At 42.0% G+C, this 19,423-nt stretch overlaps 1 protein-coding gene across 1 annotated transcript in view; it reads left to right on the top strand.

Annotated features, from left to right (window-relative positions):
• LOC137655767 (unconventional myosin-XIX-like) overlaps positions 1-19,423 on the top strand; it is a 291,069-nt gene that overhangs the window by 96,835 nt on the left and 174,811 nt on the right. The window contains exon 8 of the mRNA XM_068389896.1: positions 3,203-3,293. Coding sequence (XP_068245997.1) covers positions 3,203-3,293 — 91 coding nt within the window. The remainder of the gene's footprint in view (positions 1-3,202; positions 3,294-19,423) is intronic.

The raw sequence follows: 19,423 nt of genomic DNA, 5'->3' as shown, positions 1-19,423 counted from the left end.
AAGTAATCGAGGGAATGACACGGTCATATCTTATACGGATATCTGTAGACTGTCTCATTACCCTGTAGAAACTTCCGCAGTTCTAACAAGGCCGCATCAGTCCCGTCGAGTGCGACCTCTGAAGAACTGACTGGGTCCCAGGTCCTTCAGCACTAGGGATTGTCCTTCCCTTGGTCCTCTACAAGACCTGCGCAAGTAACGGTCCTCGTTTAAAAGTCTGCCTTACGAGAATCTCTCCCAAGGAGTAGATCTCCTCATCCTTCCGGATTTGACGCTTTGTATAGAGGCATCAAAGAAAGGGGGAGGAGGCCACATTCAGGACCATATGTCCTTAGGACTATGATCAGATCAGAGCACTAATGATACCATCTCTCTATCCCCTAGTAGGCACCATATTCCTTCCAGAAAGTAGTGGAATGACAGTGATTCGTTGGTTTCCCGTTCGCAGGAGAACATTTCCTGCTCCCATGTGGTCTCCCTTTCTGGCTATTCTATCCACAGATTTGGATTTTATGGAATCCAACCTCAATGCAGGAGTATTCCTCCTACAGCCTCTGTTATAGAGGTCTTCCTTCGGGAAGAGGAATGAGTATCAATGTCAAGCATTGATCTTTTGCTGGAGAAGGACTGCTGTCTCCTGTTCAATTCCTTTGCACAAGCAATTTTCTCAGGAATAAATGGTTTCTCCCCACTTCTGTGCAGACTTATAGTTGGACTTGTCACATTAAGAGACTCTACTAGAGCTTCGGTCTAGCCTCGTCGGCAAGACATTGTCTTGCTGAAAAGACAGGTCACATACAGTGGCACGCTTACGACTCTGGAGATCCCATTATGGACTTCCTTTACGACTAAATACTCCGTGGTGAGTGTCGAGTGAAGTCTATTTCTTTCCTCTTCTTCAGAGTGCTATTCTTGTCATGCACTCATAAATTGCTAATGAAGGAAATCACGCTCCTCGGCTGAAGCAATGGAAGACCTTTGCTCATCCATCGATCAACACGTGTAATCGTTGCTCACCATAGAGTTTGAGCCAATTACCCGTAGTGGGGTAATATAGCCTTCGACGGAATGGGTAGCTCTAAACTGCAGATCTTCCCCTGATCCCGAAGACAGGTCGTTCCTAGTGTGACACTCGACCAAAAGAGAGATGTACCATATGGGTCTCCCTCAACATCTCTTGCTCATGGCGAGAAACCAAGTAACATCCTATTTGGTTCTAGGCAGCTTAAACCTCGGGTTCAAGCCCTCCAACTGGGAACCTGTCGCTTTGTATCAAGGCTGTAACACAGGTAATTACTTAAGGACCTCGAGGAGGGTGATTACCTAGCCCCAAGGGTATAGCACATTGGTTCAGATACTCGTCATTGTTTTTTCTTTTTCATGCCAGTGGTTATATTGAGGCCATACCTTAGGAAAATAATGAAGGAGTTCGCTCCTTAGGTTCAGCACGCCTCGCTAATCCCAGTAAGGTCAAAGGAGGTTTTAAGGATCTCATCCATGACGGGGACACAGGTCCTATACCAGTCACAGAATTCCTCTTCTTCTCATAGAGATGAGCCAGAGCTCTGTGCATTTTAGGGCAGAATCCGTCCCATAACATTTTCAAGCAGCTCTTTTGTGACTCAAACCGTGCCATTGGTAGGGTGAAAATGTCTATTCTTCACCTCACCCTACTTAAAGACGTGATCCACAGAAGACCTGATATGTTTTCCCTATTGCTTCTGTGGTCCATAACACTTTCGATCTGCTTTTTTGTGACACAAACTGTGTCATTGGTATGATGAATACGTGTCTAATATTCACCTCATCCTACCTACAACACGTTACCCACAGAAGACCTGATACATTTTCTCTATCGCTCCTGTGTTGGTGACACAATAAGTGGTTTAATATACCTCGGGCTCCTTGTTGGACAAGTAGGAAGGTTGAAACATTGGCTACCCAGGGTAAGAGTGGGGTGAGTGAAAGTATGCCTGGCTCTCTTACTTTCATCATCTTCCGCTCCTTTGAGGAACAGTGCCATGGGTACCTTTCCAAAGCTTGCTTCAGCCTCTACAGGTAATAACCACATCCCTTGTATAATCAAGTATGTTTTCCTTATACTCGTGCACTGTCCCTAACGCCTCTTATGAGGTAGGCCTTGGGAAACGTCATTTTATGTGTAGGGTTCCTATTTTAACCAGGAGCATCTTCTTACCTAGATGTTCTTATGATATCATTTACAACTACTTTAATTGCTCAGGCCGCTATCATACTCAATTGTATGATATGCGAGGTGCAAGGTTTCCCTCGATTACAGTCTAATACTGTACTAGGGAAACCCGGGTCAATGACTAAGCCAGTAGTCGAACTTACCACTCATCTAAGAGTGAGTCATCCACATAAATAGCAGATGGTTTGTTACTATGGAAATAAATGACAAATTTGGAGATAATTTGTATTTTTCCCTAAGTAATACATACCTGTAGCTATTTATATAAATTTTCCCGCCATCACCTGTCCCCCAGTAAGTCCTGCCTGCAAGCAAAAAGTGACGTGGTTCATTGAACCGTGAGTAGATATAGGTGGCTGGATAGCCCCAGCCACCCCCGACTTACCCACTGTTAGTGATTAGGGAGGGTTGCCACCTAGCACTTAAAATCTAATGGCTGCCTTCCAGCTACGCTAGCAGTATATCCACATAAATAGCTTAAGGTTGTATTAGTTAGAGAAAAATACAAATTATCTCCGAATTTGTCGTATTATTTGTGAAGATAATTGCTGCACTGATTTGTTTCAGTGATAAGTTACAGTGAACTTTGTCGTTAGGATCAAGGTTATGTTGCTTTTGAAGATAAGGTCATAGGACATATATAAATACCAGTACTGTAATAACAATCCTTGTTTAAAAGCAAGTAATCTTATTTTACATAATAAAGTAGTAGCTTTTAATTGCATGGGTAAGGTTTTGAAGTACCATAACTATGGTTTTATTCACTTTTTTCCCCCAAATATACATTCACTGATTCTTCTTATGTAACAAGAAGTACTGTGCATTTATATGTTGTTGGTAATAACAAATCTGTGATGTTGACTTAAAATTTTTTTACCTTTCCTAATATGGCATTTAGAAGTTGGTAAAAGGGTATAGGGAGCACTCAGTGTCATTTTTTCAATGGGGTTGTTATGCTAATAAATATAAAGGATTTTAAATTTCTTTCAGATTATAGCAGCATTACTTCACCTGGGAAACATTACATTTGCTGAAGATGATGCTACTCATAGTGTATGGACAGTTAACACAAAAAGTAAAGGTAGAGTACACTCATATATTAATTCATCTTTACCCTTGGATTAAGTATCTTAGTATGCTTCATTTGATGCTTTTTTTTATAAATGCTGAATGACTCAAGGTTTATTTTAAATGAGAACTTGTTTGTGATTGAATTGAGGTAGCTTTTTATTGTGTAAAACGTTTTTTTTTAAATTTTGCATGCTATTTTCACTCCTCAGTCTCTATGATAAAGAATTATGTGTAGTAGGTGGGCAGGTCCCAGTTGAAGTAAATAATTTCTGCTACCTTTGAGACACTGGAATTTGAAGCTTGAAATGCAATGGCTGTAAAAATATAAGTACAGTAGCTGGAATTTTAGTGAAATAGAAAGATGACTTGGTTAGATAGATACCCCATCATCAACGAAAGCAAACGCTTGATATGCATACAGAAAGTTTGTACTACAGTGTCATATACAATGCAAACAATTGCACTGAAAAGAAAGTGAGGACATTTAAAAGAGGTTTGAGTTAAGAATGGTAGGAGTTATGGCTTGAGAATAGTAGAAAGATTTTATTGCAAATGCAAAAATGGACACTCCAAAATTAAACCATTGTTCTCTAGTCTTGGGTAGTGCCATAGCCTCTGTACCATGGTCTTCCACTGTCTTGGGTTAGAGTTCTCTTGCTTGAGGGTACACTCGGGCGCACTATTCTTTCTTATTTTTTTTTCTTCCTCTTGTTTTTTTGAAATGGTGTGTTGGGCAGGCTTAATAGAAGGGCCATGGATGCCTGGTGGTTTATCAAGAGGTTGTCTTTTCCTTTTTCTGATTTTTTCTTCTCAAAACCATCCTTACTGTCCTCCCTTCAGTTGAAGTGGCTATCCTGGAGGGTATTTAGCCTTGCATGGTGTATCGGCTCCTCCATGTTGACCAGTTTTTCCGACTTTTTACTATAGTCTATGGGTATCATCAATCACTTTTTTTATTATTCTGTACATATTGTTTTTGTTATAATTCTTGTTAATCTAGTTTTTAAGTATGATGTCTCTTTTTTATTTCTATTAATTCTTATGCTGTCTGGAGACATTGAGCAAAATCTGGGACCAGTACGTCCTAGATTTCGTCAATGTCGTCTTCTGTATTGCAATATTCGTGGTCTTCATGCAAATATCCAAGACCTTACAGTTGCGTCCAGACAGTATGATATTCTTTTGTGCTCAGAAACTTTGGTTTCTAATATGAGGCACTCATCTGAGCTCCTTATAACTGGTTTTAAGAAGCCAATAATGCTGCAACGTGATACCATTCCTAGGGCCAGGGGAATGGCAGTGTATATTAGGTCCGAGTACCCTGCTTCTCATAAGTCCTGCTATCAATGTGGATGTCATGAGATTCAGGTAATAAAAGTTTGTGGCAGGCATAACAAGTTTTATTTGTGTTCGATCTACCGGAATCCAGACATGGATGATTCTATCTTCGATTGTCTTCTTACCATTATGGCTAAGATACAGGAAGATGATAGAAAGGCTTCTTTTGTCTTTGTTGGTGATTTTAATGCTCACCATAGGGAGTGGTTAAGTTCTATCTCTCCTACCGATCGCCATGGCTTAAGAGCTTTAGACTTTGCCTCTGAATCAGGCTGTGAGCAAATCATAAATGAAGCTACTCACAGGTCTGGTAATTGCTTGGACCTCGTATACACTGACTCCACTGGCGTTATACCTAGTAAGGTTGATTCTCCAGTCGTGACTTCTGATCATGCCTTGATTTCATTATTAGTGAAGACTGAGCAGCCTGTCCCTGATATATCATATTCCTGTAAAATTTATATGAAATCCCAAGCAGACTGGAATGGGATTTTGCATGATCTTTTGTGCTTGAATTGGTCACAATTATATAATAGTGTAGATCCTGTTGTCTCTTTGAATGAGAATCTAGTCAACATAATTGATAGGCGTATCCCTTCTCGTGTGCTAAGGTACCGAATGAAGGACAAACCGTGGTTCAATGATGATTGTAGACGTGCTTATTTGGAGAAGCAGGAGGCCTATCACCTTTGGAAGGGTAACAGATCAGATTTGACCTGGAACAACTATACTCAGCTTCGAGCTTTTGCTCAGAGAGTTTATGCCTCAACTGAAAAGGAGTACAATTTAATCATAAAAGAAACCCTCTCTGGTTCAACTCAGGAACATAAATGGTGGTCTACCCTTAAATCTGCACTCTTTGGTGTAGATGCAACAGTTCCTCCTTTACTTAAACCAGATGGCTCAGTCACTCACTGTCCAAAGGAAAAGGCAACCCTTTTGGCTGATGTTTTTGACAGTAAACAGAGTAATGAAAAACTTGAACTTCCTCATTCCTGTTTTCCTGAGGCTAAACTAACTAGTTTAGCTTTTCGATCTTGTGAGATTAAAGCTCTGTTGATGGACCTTGATGCTTATGGAGGTGTAGACCCAAATGGTATTTTTCCTTTGTTTTTTATAAAGACAGCAGATTTCTTAGCTCCAAAGTTATCTGTTATTTTGCGCAAGTTAGCAAGAAGAGGAGCTTTTAGCACTTGTTGGAGAATTGGTAATGTTACTCCTCTATGTAAATGTGTTTGTGGTAGCTCAAGTCCCACTGATTACCGCCCAATTTCCATAACTCCCATATTATCTAAAGTTTTTGAACGTCTTCTGGCAAAACGTCTTAATAGGTTTGCTGAAGGTAATCATCTATTCCCTAGTTTGCAATTTGGTTTTCGTAAAGGCCTTGGAGCATGTGATGCCCTTCTTACAATCTCCAATGCAGTACAGAAATCCCTTGATTATGGTCGTGAAGTTCGTATGATTGGCCTTGATTTTAGTGCTGCCTTTGACCGTGTTAATCATGAGGCCCTTGTTTTCAAACTGAAACAGTTGGGAGTGGGTGGGTCGTTTCTTAGCATTATTATTGATTTTTTAAGTAGTAGATCTCAAAGAGTAGTTGTTGATGGGCACCATAGTGAGTATAGGAATGTGATATCCGGTGTTCCACAGGGTAGTGTTCTTGGCCCATTACTTTTCATACTATATACACATGACATGTGGTTTGGCCTAGAAAATAAGCTTGTTGCATATGCAGATGATGCTACTCTCTTTGCATCAATTCCATCCCCTGAATGTAGACTTGGGGTTGGTGAATCCCTTAATAGAGATTTAGCTAGAATTAGTGCATGGTGCAAGTTATGGGGTATGAAGTTGAATCCTAACAAAACTCAAAGTATGATTGTAAGGAGGTCAAGTTCGGTGGCTCCTCAACATCCGGATCTCAGTATTGATAATGTTTCTTTAAATTTGTATGACTCTTTCAAAATTTTAGGTGTGATTCTCGACAGCAAATTTACTTTTGAGAAACATATAAGGTCTGTGTCTTCTTCAATTGCACAAAAAATTGGCTTATTGAGAAAGTCTTTTAAGATATTCGGTGATCAATCTATTCTGAAGAAGTGTTTTAATTCTTTTATTCTACCTTGTTTTGAGTATTGTTCTCCTGTCTGGTCTTCAGCTGCTGATTCTCATCTTAATTTGTTGGACAGAAACTTACGGTCTATTAAATTTCTTATTCCTGATCTAGATATTAATCTCTGGCACCGTCGTTCAATTAGTTCCTTATGCATGTTGCATAAGATTTTTCATAACTCTGACCATCCTTTACATTCAGATCTCCCTGGACAATTCTATCCTGTTCGTAATACTAGGCTGGCAGTTAATTCTAATAGCCAGGCCTTTTCCATCATAAGACTCAATACTACGCAGTACTCTAGAAGTTTTATTCCAGCTGTGACCAAGTTGTGGAATGATCTTCCCAATCGGGTTGTTGAATCGGTAGAACTTCAAAAGTTCAAAGTTGGAGCAAATGCTTTTTTGTTGACCAGGTGGACATGAGTCTTTTTTTATAGTTTATTTATGACATATTTGTTTTTGACGTTGTTAATAGTTTATATATGACATATCTGTTATGACGTTGTTACTTTTTTTAGAATGATTTACTGTTAATTTGTTCTCTTCAGTTATTTATTTCCTTATTTCCTTTCCTCACTGGGCTATTTTTCCCTATTGGAGCCCCTGGGCTTATAGCATCTTGCTTTTCCAATTAGGGTTGTAGCTTGGATAGTAATAATAATAATAATAATAATGGTTTATGACATGATGAGGAGGGATAAGAAAAGTTAGTCAGGAACCCATTAGATATAGAATTAGAGGATAAGGACCGGTAGGAAGATTCGTCTAATCACAGATGAAGATTAAGGCATAAAGAATACAGGACAGAGGAGATTAAAAGAATGCATAAAAAATATATGAAAAATATTTGAATATTGTATGCAGTTTATGATGCCATATTGATTAAATATATCATCAAAGGAAACTGTCTTATAAAACGGATTTTGAAACAAAGTGAAAAATCTATTTTTGGGTGAGATATCCATGTCGTCTTGATGGAAGGTTCCTTTAGGCAGCTTTCTAAGGGATATTTAGCTACAGTGATACTCCCAGAGAATTGATCATAGGTCTCCAGAATTCTAACTCCTGGCGCGAGTATTCTTAAGAAAATTCTTAAGGGTATCGCATAATATCAGGGGACGTATTTCTTGATACGTCACATAGCAATCTTCACCCCGAATAAAGTTTTCGCTCTTAAGGGGGAAGAGTGGCGAAAATTAACGGGAGCCGTCATCAAGGTTACCCGGTGGATCTCCTTCCCGTACTACTACAGAGCCACTCATGGCAACTCATTCCTTGTTGCAATTAAACATGGATGGCTACAGATAGAGTAGTTTCGGGTGGGGATTTTTTACATATGTATGCCCCTTTTCTTAGAAAAGGAGGGCGGGTCCATCAGGACGACATGGCTGTCTCACCCAAAAATAGATTTTTCGCTTTGCTTTAAAATCCGTTTTTTGGGCTCAGCCATGTCGTCCTGATGGAAGTTTACCAGAGAATTACTTGAAAGTACTATATCTGTGGGTTTGTATAAGTGCCTTTACCTTGAATCAGCTTCTATATGGTCACCCAGACCACATAAATATATGACGCTACCGTTATTCGTCATATCCGCTAAGCTTGGAACTACCTTAGGGCTTCCTGCCCCCTGAAGGGAAACTGTCAACACTGACTATAGAAGCGAAAAGGTTTTGTATACGTAAGAACAAAATGGAATCAACTTACCACAAGCATGTTCACTCGTAGAAGCAATTTCAAGTGTCTCATTCTAGGTAATGATTAACCCTTTTACCCCCAGGGTATTTGGAACTTTCCAACCCTTAACTCCCAGGGGTTATTTTTTTTCAAACACATTTTGCAATATATTTTTTTTAAAATTGCTCTAACAGCCTTAATTTTCGTCATAGAGAGGTAAGGTTGGTCTCATTCTCTTGGAAAATGCCTGAAGATTCTCAAAAAATTATCAAAAATATGCAAAAAAAATGTAAATAGCAGTTTTTTGCAAGGACGTACCGGTACGTCAATGGGGGTAAAGGGATAAGTTTTGTGAAACGTACCAGCACGTCCTTTGGGGGTAAAAGGGTTTAAAACACTCTGGATAGTTTTATTCAGCTACTTATGGGGTGAATAAGATGCAAATAGGTTTTTAGTATTTATTTGTATAGACCAAAATAAATACAACAACGAATGTATTAAAACAGAATCATTTACTACATAACCAACATTCTTAAAGTACATATATATTTATCACCTGTAAAGGAAGAAATATATGTTAAAAAGGGCCACTCAAAGATATTGCAAAATTATTAAGATAATTTCACTTGAGATGTTGGATAAGTTTAAACATTGCGTACGAATGTACACACTGCATTGGTGTTATTGGTTAGATTCTACACCTATAAAGAACAGTCCAAGGGGCACCAGGGTAATAACACTACCTGCCGCCCCCATGAAGTGTTTAATTTCATGCACTTGCTTCGCATAATGTTTATAAAAGACTCTTAGAGGATTTCCAACCTGTATATAAGCGGAGTCTATCAAAGTCCATGTGCTGAAAGAAATTCAGCGAGGAAGCAATTTTTCTTGGATCATGACTTGCGGGTGTACTGTTAGGATCCGCTCTGCGAATAAAGTAGGTGAGCTTCGCCCTCAGTTGTTTTATGGATAAGTTTGATCCTGAGGTTTCGCCTATGAAGAGCTGTCCTCCCTTGAAGTCTGAAGTTCTTCGAAGATAGACCTTTACACACTACTGGACATAGACATCTTTCAGAGTGCAAATTTTCCAAGGACCCCATCTTTTGGTGGGTAGCTCATTTTTGGCGAGAAATGTAGGATCGGGAAAAAGATTCAGTTCTCCCTCTTCTGTGAACTGAATATGGCCCTCGTCTCTTGATAGGGCTACTATTTCACTAACTCTAGCCCCTGAAGCTATAGCGAACAAAAATATCACTTTTTGTGTCAGAATCTTTAGGGAGCAATCTTCATTGTTCAAGTTCGAAGTTTAGTGCAAGACTGTCCAAAGACCATGAAATGGGCTTCGGAGGGGCTGCTGGTTTAAGTCTAGCGCATGCCTTCGGAATCTTGTTGAAGATTTCATTTGACAGGTCCACCTGGAAGGCGTATAGAAGAGGTCTAATCATAGAAGAGGTCTAGTCAAAGCTGACATACACGTAGTTATCGTGGTGGAAGCCAAGCCTTGTTCGTGAAGGTGGATGAAGAAGGGCAGGCAGAAGTCTATCGAGATTTCTGTCGGCTTTTTTGATTTAACAAAAGAGACCCACTTCTTCCAAGACGATTCATATTGTCTTCTGGTTGATTTTGACTTGTATTCTTCTATAAAGTCGATGCTGTCTTTCGAGATCCCAAACCTTTTCTTGACTGCTAAGGCGAGAAAATCATGAGATGAACGTTTTAGGTTCTCAGTGATGAAGCGTAGACAGTCGACTTTTGAACCAGTTGGGATAGAACTGGGTTCGTAAGAGGAAACAGCCTCAGCCTAAGTTCTATCACCAGAGGGAACCAATTGCTCTTGGGCCACTTGGGGGCCACCACTGCTGCTGTTCTCTTGAAGGATCTCAGCTTGTTGAGGACCTTCAGCAGGAGATTTGTTGGCGGGAACAGATAGATATGAGTCCATCTGTTCTAATCGAGGGACATGACGTCCATCGCTTCTGCCCGAGGATCCTGGTTTGGGGCTACGTATCGAGGCAGTTTCTTGTTGTCACTCGTTGTGAAGAGGTCGATCTGCAGTTTTGGGACTTTTTCCAAGATGAAGGAGAATGAGTCTGTGTCTAGGGACCATTCTGACTCTAGCGGCTTTCGCCTGGATATAGCATCCACCGTCACATTGCGGAACCCTTGTAGGTGAACTGCTGATAAGTGCCATCTTTTCTTTCTTGCCAAGCGAAAGATGGCCAACATCACGTGGTTGATGTAGGGTGATCTCGAGCCTTGTCGGTTCAGACATCTCACTATCACTTCGCTTTCCAAGACCAGCTTGATGTGGGCTGATATGTGAGGGGATAGCTTCTTCAATGTCAGGAGGACTGCTATGGCCTCCAGAATGTTGATGTGAAAAGTCTTGAACAGGGATGACCAGGTCCCTTGAGCTTTCCTTTGAGGGGAATAACCTCCCCATCCTTCCGTTGAGGCATCCGTGTGCATGACTACCGACGGTTAAGGGGGTTGTAAGGGAATAGTCCTTGCTAGGCTCCTGACCTTCGACCACGGCCTCAGAAGCGATCGCAGTAAAGTCGGTGTCGGTCTCTGTTGATCTCTTCGAGCGTTTGATGTGTATCTTCTCCAGACTCCTGACTCATCTTTTAGTTCTGCTCTTAGCACTGGGTCTGTTACTGCTGCGAACTGGAGAGAGCCCAGTACTCTTTCCTGTTGGCGTCTTGAAATCTGTTGGATTTCATTAGTCTCTTGACAGAACCCGCGATCTCTCTCCTCTTCTTTGGTGGAATGGAGAGGCGGTGTAACTGCAAGTTCCAATGGATTCCCAACCATTGAAACTCTTGAGCTGGAGAGAGGCGAGACTTCTTGTAGTTGATCTTGAAGCCCAGATGTTTCAGGAACTGGATCACCCTTGTGGCTGCCTGCAGACAAGCAGTCTTGGATGCTGCCCACACCAGCCAGTCGTCTAGGTATGCAGCTACCCGAATGCCATCTAAGCGTAGCTGTTGTACAAATGTCCGCAAGTTTCGTGAAAATCCTTGGGGCTATGTTTAGTCCAAAGGGGCATGGCTCTGAAGACATATTTTGTCTTCCGTAGCTTGATTCCTAGGTAGGAGGAGAGGGGGCGGCTAACTGGAAGGTGCTAGTAAGCATGTGCCAGGTCTATTGAGACTGTGTACGCCCCTTTTGGTAACAGGGTCCTTATGTGTTGTAGGGTTAACATCCGAAACTTCTTGTTCTCGATGAACTTGTTGTGTGGAGACAAGTCTAGAATGACTCTTGAGTTTGTCCGAGTCCTTCTTGGGAACACAAAACAGCCTTCCCTTGAATTTATATGACTTTGCTTTCCTTATAACCTCTTTGTTCAAAAGTTCTAAGGTATATTCTTCCAATAAGGGGGTGGAGTGTTGGAAGAATCGAGGAAATGAAGTTGGAGATCTGTTCCATTTCCATCCTAGTCCATTCTTGATTTGGCTGTGGGCCCAGGGATCGAAGGTCCAACGATCCCGAAAGTGGAGAAGTCTTTCTCTTACCTGGAGCATCTCATTGCTTGGATGATCCGGAGGGTTTGCTACCCTGACCACGTCCTCCTCTACCTCTTGAGGGGTTTTTTGAGGAGCCTCGTCTAGATCCTTTACCTTTCGGGCGAAACATAGTGGTGTGCCTCTCAAAACCTGGGTTAAAGGCTGGTGACTGGGCTACCAGCTGTTGAGGCACCATTTGGAAAGTGGTTTGAGGCTGAGCAATCATTTGGGCCACCGTGGTCATGGTTACTGTGGGATGTTCCACAGGTCGAGGAGGCAGTCTTGGCTTCTTTGTCTTCTTCTTAGGCTGGGGACCAGCATCAGGGGAAGATTTTCTCTCGGCAGAGATGCCCCACTTTTGGAGAAGGTTCCTATTCTCCCTGGTGGCTTTGGTGACTACGTCTTGGACTGCTTCCTTTGGGAAGAGGTCCTTGCCCCAGATACAGGAAGTGATCAACTTCCTGGGCTCGTGTTTGACCGTTGCATTGGCAAACACAAACTCTCTGCAGGCCCTCCTGGCCTTCACAAAAGCGTACAAGTCCTTAACCAGAGTAGCCATGTGCATCTTGGCTAGGACTGTATACATGTCTGGGGTGCTTACAATGCCTGCACACATCTCCATGCAGTTCTGGAGGGACAGAGAGGTGGCTAGTCTCTCTTTTGTCTCCTGTTCTCTTCTCAGGAGAAAGTCCGATAGCTTCGGGAGTTTCTCTCTTTTGTTTTCTGTTCTCTTCTCAGGAGAAAGTCCGACAGCTCTGGGAGGTTCTCATTGAACTGCTCTCCTGCAATGTCCATGTTGAGCTTCGATACCGGGAAGGTTAGGTGGACCTCGTTCCAATCCTTCTCGCCGTGGGCAAGGCCAGAGACAATGGCCTACACTCTTCTAGCGTAGGACATGGTTTGCCTGCATCAACTGCCTTAAGCACACTGTGGAGAGCTTTTGACGAAAAGGGGAAAGCTCTGGATGAAGGAGCAAGGAAAATAGGGTGCTTCTTGCTCAACACAGAAACTTTAGAGTTAGTATAGCCTGGCTTCTTCAGGCTACTCTTCAAGAAAGCCTGTGCCTTGCCGTGGTAAAAAACCATGACTTCCTTGGGTTCCATCTCATCCTTAGACGCCGGCTCACTCTTCAGCCGGATGAAACATTCCGGGTAAGCCGAAAGGTTCGGCCAGAATTGAATGTCATCAAGGGGGATGGCCCCCATTTTCTCTGAGATATAGAGTTTCCCATTCATCATGGGCATGAACTCTGCATACCTCCAGGGATTGGTTTCGGAGCATGGTGGCAGGTCTGACACTTTGGGTCGCTTGTATGACCCACGAGAAGCAACTACGCGGCTTGCTTCCCTGAAATCCTTCCTCATATCTACGTTTTCCTTACGCAGAGTATCAACCAGCCGCTGGATCTGGGCCATAATCGCTTGGCCCAGCGGGTCTGGTTAAGGGGTTGGTGCCGAAGAAGTTGACGGCACAGGCTGAAATGCCGACACAGACAGAAGAGAGTCCTCAGCTTCTGTCGACTGGAGATCATCTTCCTCTCCAGGTGGTTGGGCCACCTCTTCTTCAGGGTCCTCTTGAAGGAGACCCTTTTCGGTGTCCGAGGACACTTCTGACATCCTCTCCTGATGGATATCCATGCCTTGTAGAGCCTCGTTGATGTCGGCCTCTATTGCAAGTTGTATGCAGGGAGGTCAGGGTCGTCCCTGAGGTACGACGGCATCAGCTGTTGCCTTAGGGAATGGCAGGCTGCTAATCATGTCACTTGGTAGGTACGGTCCCGGAGACTTCTTTTGGAACCCTCGTACCCACTTCCGAAGCGTTTCCCTTGCAGTATCCCTCAACTCTGTCGTCTTGGGATCACCGAAACCCTTGGTCATCAAGGCCGAGCAGACGTTGCAATCCTTGGGATTCCAATATCTCAAGGTTTCAGTTGCGATGGAGCAAGGGGCATGAGACCTGCACATGGTGTAGCCACAAAAGTTCTTACTCTTGTGGTTACAGTACATCACCTCACACTTCACCTGGGCCTCCTCCTGTAAGGAAAGAAAAAGGTGAAATGAGTATGGGGTAATTTATCACACTGTTAAAATAAATTCATGCATTAAAATAGTACTTACTATTATCATTATAGCTTAGGATAGTAAGCTAGAAAGAAAATAGGAAAGGCACATATCTGTCTCTCCTGTCCAGGCAATTGCTGTGACCACCTCAATATTAATATTTTAAATTTCCTTATAAGGAAATCTAGGGTGGAAGAGCTCTAAATTCTAGAGCTGAAGTTAGTGTATACTAGCACTAACCCTCTCACAATTGGAATATTGATATTGTAGGGTAAAGATATTATGTTCTGATGACTTAAGGCTCATCAGGATATTGAAAGAATACTTCACTTCAACATTCTTTAGCGGTCTCAACAATGGACTGTGAAAGGATACACAGAATATGTTGGAAAACATACTACTATATATTATATACTATAGTTTTCTAACTGCAGTATGTACTACACTGCAGAAATACTGGCTACTGTGTACTCTTATACTGTAGTTCTGCCGGCATGCTACCGGCTAGGCTAGTACCTGACGGCACTAGCCGACAGAGAGAGAGAAAGCATGCAGAGAAGGTCTACCGTATTATTATAGTTTAGTACAATAACTAGGGTTGTAGGGACTACTGTCTCTACTGCCTTCTTCCAAAATCAGGATTCAAATGGAAGGGGGAGAATGTAAGAATTCTAGCTTCCATCCAGCCACAGTATCTGTTGCCGGCTGCTGTGCTGGTTCCAGGGTTTGTGGATGGCAGTCCAAGAGGGGACTGAAGAATACTCAAAGTTATAAGGGTCTCCCACTGGTAGCTGTCATGGCCGGCACAACCTCTCCCGGAGCCTTGCTTCCGTTATGGGGAAGGTCGAAGCGGCAATCAAGCCGCCTTTGTAGGAGCCCGGCCGGCATCGCAATCCGCCCGGCAAGCGGAGAGATTGTAGAATACCGGCCATAGATGTTGTGATGGCTAGGCCATCACTAAAGGACAGAAAGGGGAAGGGAAAGGGTCTTATATTTCGCGCTGAAAGAAGGCGGCACGTCTGCCTCCCACTATCGGCCACAAACACAGAAACGTAGTTTCTATACCGGCGCTGTCTTGGGCAGCAGAGGAATAACGATTCCTCAGCCTAAGACCTTGTTGGATATAAGACATGTCTTCTAGACCACAAGGGAGAAGGCAGTGGCAATTGTATTATCACTTTCGGTTGTGGGCTAGGGAAGCCGGGCTTCCTATGCCTGCAACTGTGAACCGGGAGGGGAATGACTAGTCCCCTGTCTGTAGAGTTACCGACAACAAGACTGAATACTCTGTTACTGTCGTAATTCAAAGCCGGGAGACTCGCCGGCAAAGAGGGAAGACAGAATCACTATCCCATTCAAGCCGGAGTATACTACCCTATGGTAAGACCAAGATAGGGTTATCGCCTAATGGCGGCACTCAGAGGGAAGGAAGGGTTTATCCTTTAATCTCTAAAAGAGACGAGTATCAAATTATATTAGTAATTCTAGGAGATAGCTATCTCCGACTGAATTGATAAAACGATACAAGAGGATAAACGGGGATAATGTTATTAAAGTACAGACGCTCCCCAACTTACGAACGAGTTACGTTCCGAACGATCGTTCGTAAGTTCAAACTGTTCGTAAGTTGCTTCAGTGCCATATTTTGTATTATAATTTATGTTTAAGGCATATACAGTACTGTATAAGTATATTGAAGGTTTATATAAGTATGTTTAAGTATGTTTAAGGCTTGTATAAGTAACCTGTATTGGTTTGTACTGAAAAAAAACATTTAATAAAATGGAGAGAATACGTACAGTACTGTACTACGTATGTTAGAGAGAGAGAGAGAGAGAGAGAGAGAGAGAGAGAGAGAGAGAGAGAGAGAGAGAGAGAGAGAGAGAGAGAGAGAGAGAGAGGTTAGTTTACTGAATTGTTTTATTTCAATTTTGACCGACGGAATCATTCTTTGTAGAGTATACGTCACGTATCTTGTGACGTCATGTATTTGGCGGAAGAGCGCTGACAAACCGAATGATTTCCTTTCATTATGTTGCCGAGTAATCTTATTACAGAATTCTCATAATCGAAACACCGAGTAACGATATCAAGTGTTTTAGTGGTCTGTATCATTAGTTATGAGATTAGTAGCCTACAACTTACCGTAAAGTTAAGAAAAAAAAAAGTCTGATGTTATATTTCTTTTGGCGGAAGGCGAGAGGCAAATCAAGTGATTTTCTTCCGATCCGTTACTATTCCCATAATCGAAACATCGAATAAGGATATAAAGAATTTTTTAATATTTTCAAAGAAATATGAAGACTTAACTGCATTAAAAATCAAAATACGGAGAGAGAGAGAGAGAGAGAGAGAGAGAGAGAGAGAGAGAGAGAGAGAGAGAGAGAGAGAGAGAGAGAGAGAGAGAGAGAGAGAGAGAGGTGGGGGGTTGCGTATTCCGTTTATAACTAATAATAAGGTCTATCAACGAACTGTATGGAAAATGTGATACCCTATAATATATTAGCGCTGTTGTAATATTCACTATGAAGAGATTTCGAATATCAAGAAAATTATATAAATCAGTGTTATTCGTACTATATGTGCGCATAATCGTAATACTGCAGCGTCACCTTGAGATCAGCTGATCTCCCAACCAAAAGTAAATCAAAAGTAATTGTTGATTATTGAAATGCTCAAGAAATTAAAAAAAAAAATATGAACGTGCTTTAATAAACCACAATTAAACACAATAATGTCTAATGAAATATGAAGGCTTAATATTGAACGAAAAATTGAATACTGTATGAAGCTTTAGAATTAACTACCCGTATGCGATTGACAGAGCGAGCACACACACACACACACAGAAAGAGCTACAATGATTTCGCATGATACCTAATAATAAGAACTGTAGGGAAACTGATTTTCTGTAACATATTGGCGCTGATGTAATATTCATCTTGAAGATATTTCTAATATGTTAAGAAATAAAAAAAAAAATGCCAAAAGTCTGATGACGTTATATTTCTTCTGACGGAAGGCGAGAGGCAAATCAAGTGGTTTTCTTCCGATCCGTTACTATTCCCTTAATTGAAACATCGAATAAGGATATAAATTTTTTTTTAATATTTTTCAAAGAAATGTGAAGATTTAACTGCATTAAAAATCAAAATACGGAGAGAGAGAGAGAGAGAGAGAGAGAGAGAGAGAGAGAATTTAACTTGAAATGAAATCTACGGATGTTTACGAACATGTTTGGACTTCCTTCAATTTGTGTTCGTATGTACCGTTGTTCGTAACTCGAATGTTCGTAAGTAGGGGAGCATCTGTATACTAAAACGCATAAGGCTAGCCTAACTCGAGTCGGGATCTCGGCTACGCCACGTCACCGAGACCCTATCGTATACGATCGAAACGTTTCACAAAAGAGGAAATATTACGTGCAAGATCGCAGGGTCTGTCAAGAGACTACTGTAATCCGACAGGATTTCCAGACGCCAATAGGAAAGAGTACTGGGCTCTCTCCAGTTAGCAGCAATAACAGACCCAGTGCTAAGAGTACAGCCGAAAGATGCGTCAGGAGTCTGGAGAATATACGCATCAAACGCCCGAAGAGATCTAAAATGACATATCGGCCTTACTTTGATCACTTTTCAATCCATGGTCGGAGGCCAAAAGCCTAATGAGGACCGTGCCCTTGCAACCACCTCTGCCATCGAAGATCATCCACTTGGATGCCTCGACGGAAGAATAGGGATTTCACTCCCATCAAAGGAAAGTCCAAGGGACTTGATCATCTCTGTTCAAGGCCCATCTCATCTACATTTGGGAAGCCATGGCAGTCCTGTTGACGTTCGGAAAACTCTCTCTAGGCAGATCAGCCCTCATCAGGGTGATCTTGGACAGCGAAGTGATAATGAGATGTCTGAACCGACAAGGCTCGAGATCATCCCATATAATCTATGTGATATTAGCCATCCCTTGCCTAAAGAGATGGCACCTATCAGCAGTTCACTTACCGCAATGTGACAACGGATGCTCTACTCAGGCTCAAGCCGATAGAGTCAGAATGGTCCATAGACGCAGACGCATTCTCTTCCAGATTGGAACAAGTCCCGGAACTGCAGATCGACCTCTTCGTGACGAACGTCATCAAGAAACTACCTCGATATGTAGCCCCATATGAGGACCCTCTAGAAGAGATAATGGATGCCATGTCCCTAGTTTGGAACGGAGGGACCCGGAAATTCCTGTTCCTTCCATTCAATCTCCTGCGGAAGGTCCTCAACACGCTGAGATCCTTCCAAGGAACAGCAGCTCTAGTGGCTCCCAAGTGGCTAAAGAGCAACTGGTTCCCTCTAGTGAGGGAACTGAGGCTGAGGCTGGCCCTTGTACCGAACCCAGCACATTAAAGATGCCAGAGTTCTCTTACTTATTTATTTAAGTACACCTCATATCATTGTATGCTTACAAACAATGGATATAGTTGACACTGATATTGTTCCGACAATATATACAAACTGTGAGACCGTTTGTATATCTGGTGGATACTTATGTTTGTTCATACAATATATGCTAACCATGAGGCCCCTTTTCTACTGTCTAGTATGACTCTTCCCTATGGGGGCAGGAAGCACTAACATTGCCTATGATTAGTGGTAATGACGGATAACGGTAACGTCATTTGTCTCATTGGTCCAGATGACCATAGAAAAATTGTCCCAAGGTTAAGGCACCGATGAAAATCCACAGATACAGTACTTTCTAGTAATTCTCTGGTAAACTTCCATCAGGACAACATGGCTTGAGCCCAAAAAAACGGATTTTGAGCGAATCGAAAAATCTATTTTTGGGTGAGATAGCCATGTCGTCCTGGTGGACCTGCCCTCCTTTTTTCATAGAAAAGGCCTTTGCAGGATCCCTCCCGAAACTACTATATCTGTAGCACCATGCTCAATGCTACAAGGAATAACCGCCATCTTGATACTCAACAGTAGTATGGGAAATAGGGTAACCTTGATAACGGCTCCCCTTCCAAAATTGCCACTCTTCCCCCTCGAGGCGAAAACGCTATTCGGGGTGAAGATCGCTATGTGTCGTATCAAGATATACGTCCCCTGATTTTATGCGATATCCTTAAGAAAAATTTTAAGGATATTAGCGCCAGGAGTTAGAATTCTGGAGACCTAAAGGTAAATTCTCCGGGAATATCACTGTAGTTCATATATCCCTTGGAAGCTAATATTAGGAACCTTCGATCAGGACAATATGGCTATCTCACCCAAAAATATATTTTTCGCTTCGCTCAAAATCCATTCAATGTGTTGTCTTTTTCATTCTATTTACTATTTAAACTAAAATTATTGTATTGGTTTATTATGCAAGGAAGCAAATACTGTATTGTTAAAAGGAAATAATAAGAGAGAGAGAGAGAGAGAGAGAGAGAGAGAGAGAGAGAGAGA

This window comes from Palaemon carinicauda, chromosome 16 (assembly GCF_036898095.1).
Source record: "Palaemon carinicauda isolate YSFRI2023 chromosome 16, ASM3689809v2, whole genome shotgun sequence".
Classification (NCBI taxonomy): Eukaryota; Metazoa; Arthropoda; class Malacostraca; order Decapoda; family Palaemonidae; genus Palaemon; species Palaemon carinicauda.
The sequence above is the reverse complement of the archived record's forward strand: the minus strand, read 5'-3'. Positions and strand labels throughout refer to the sequence as shown.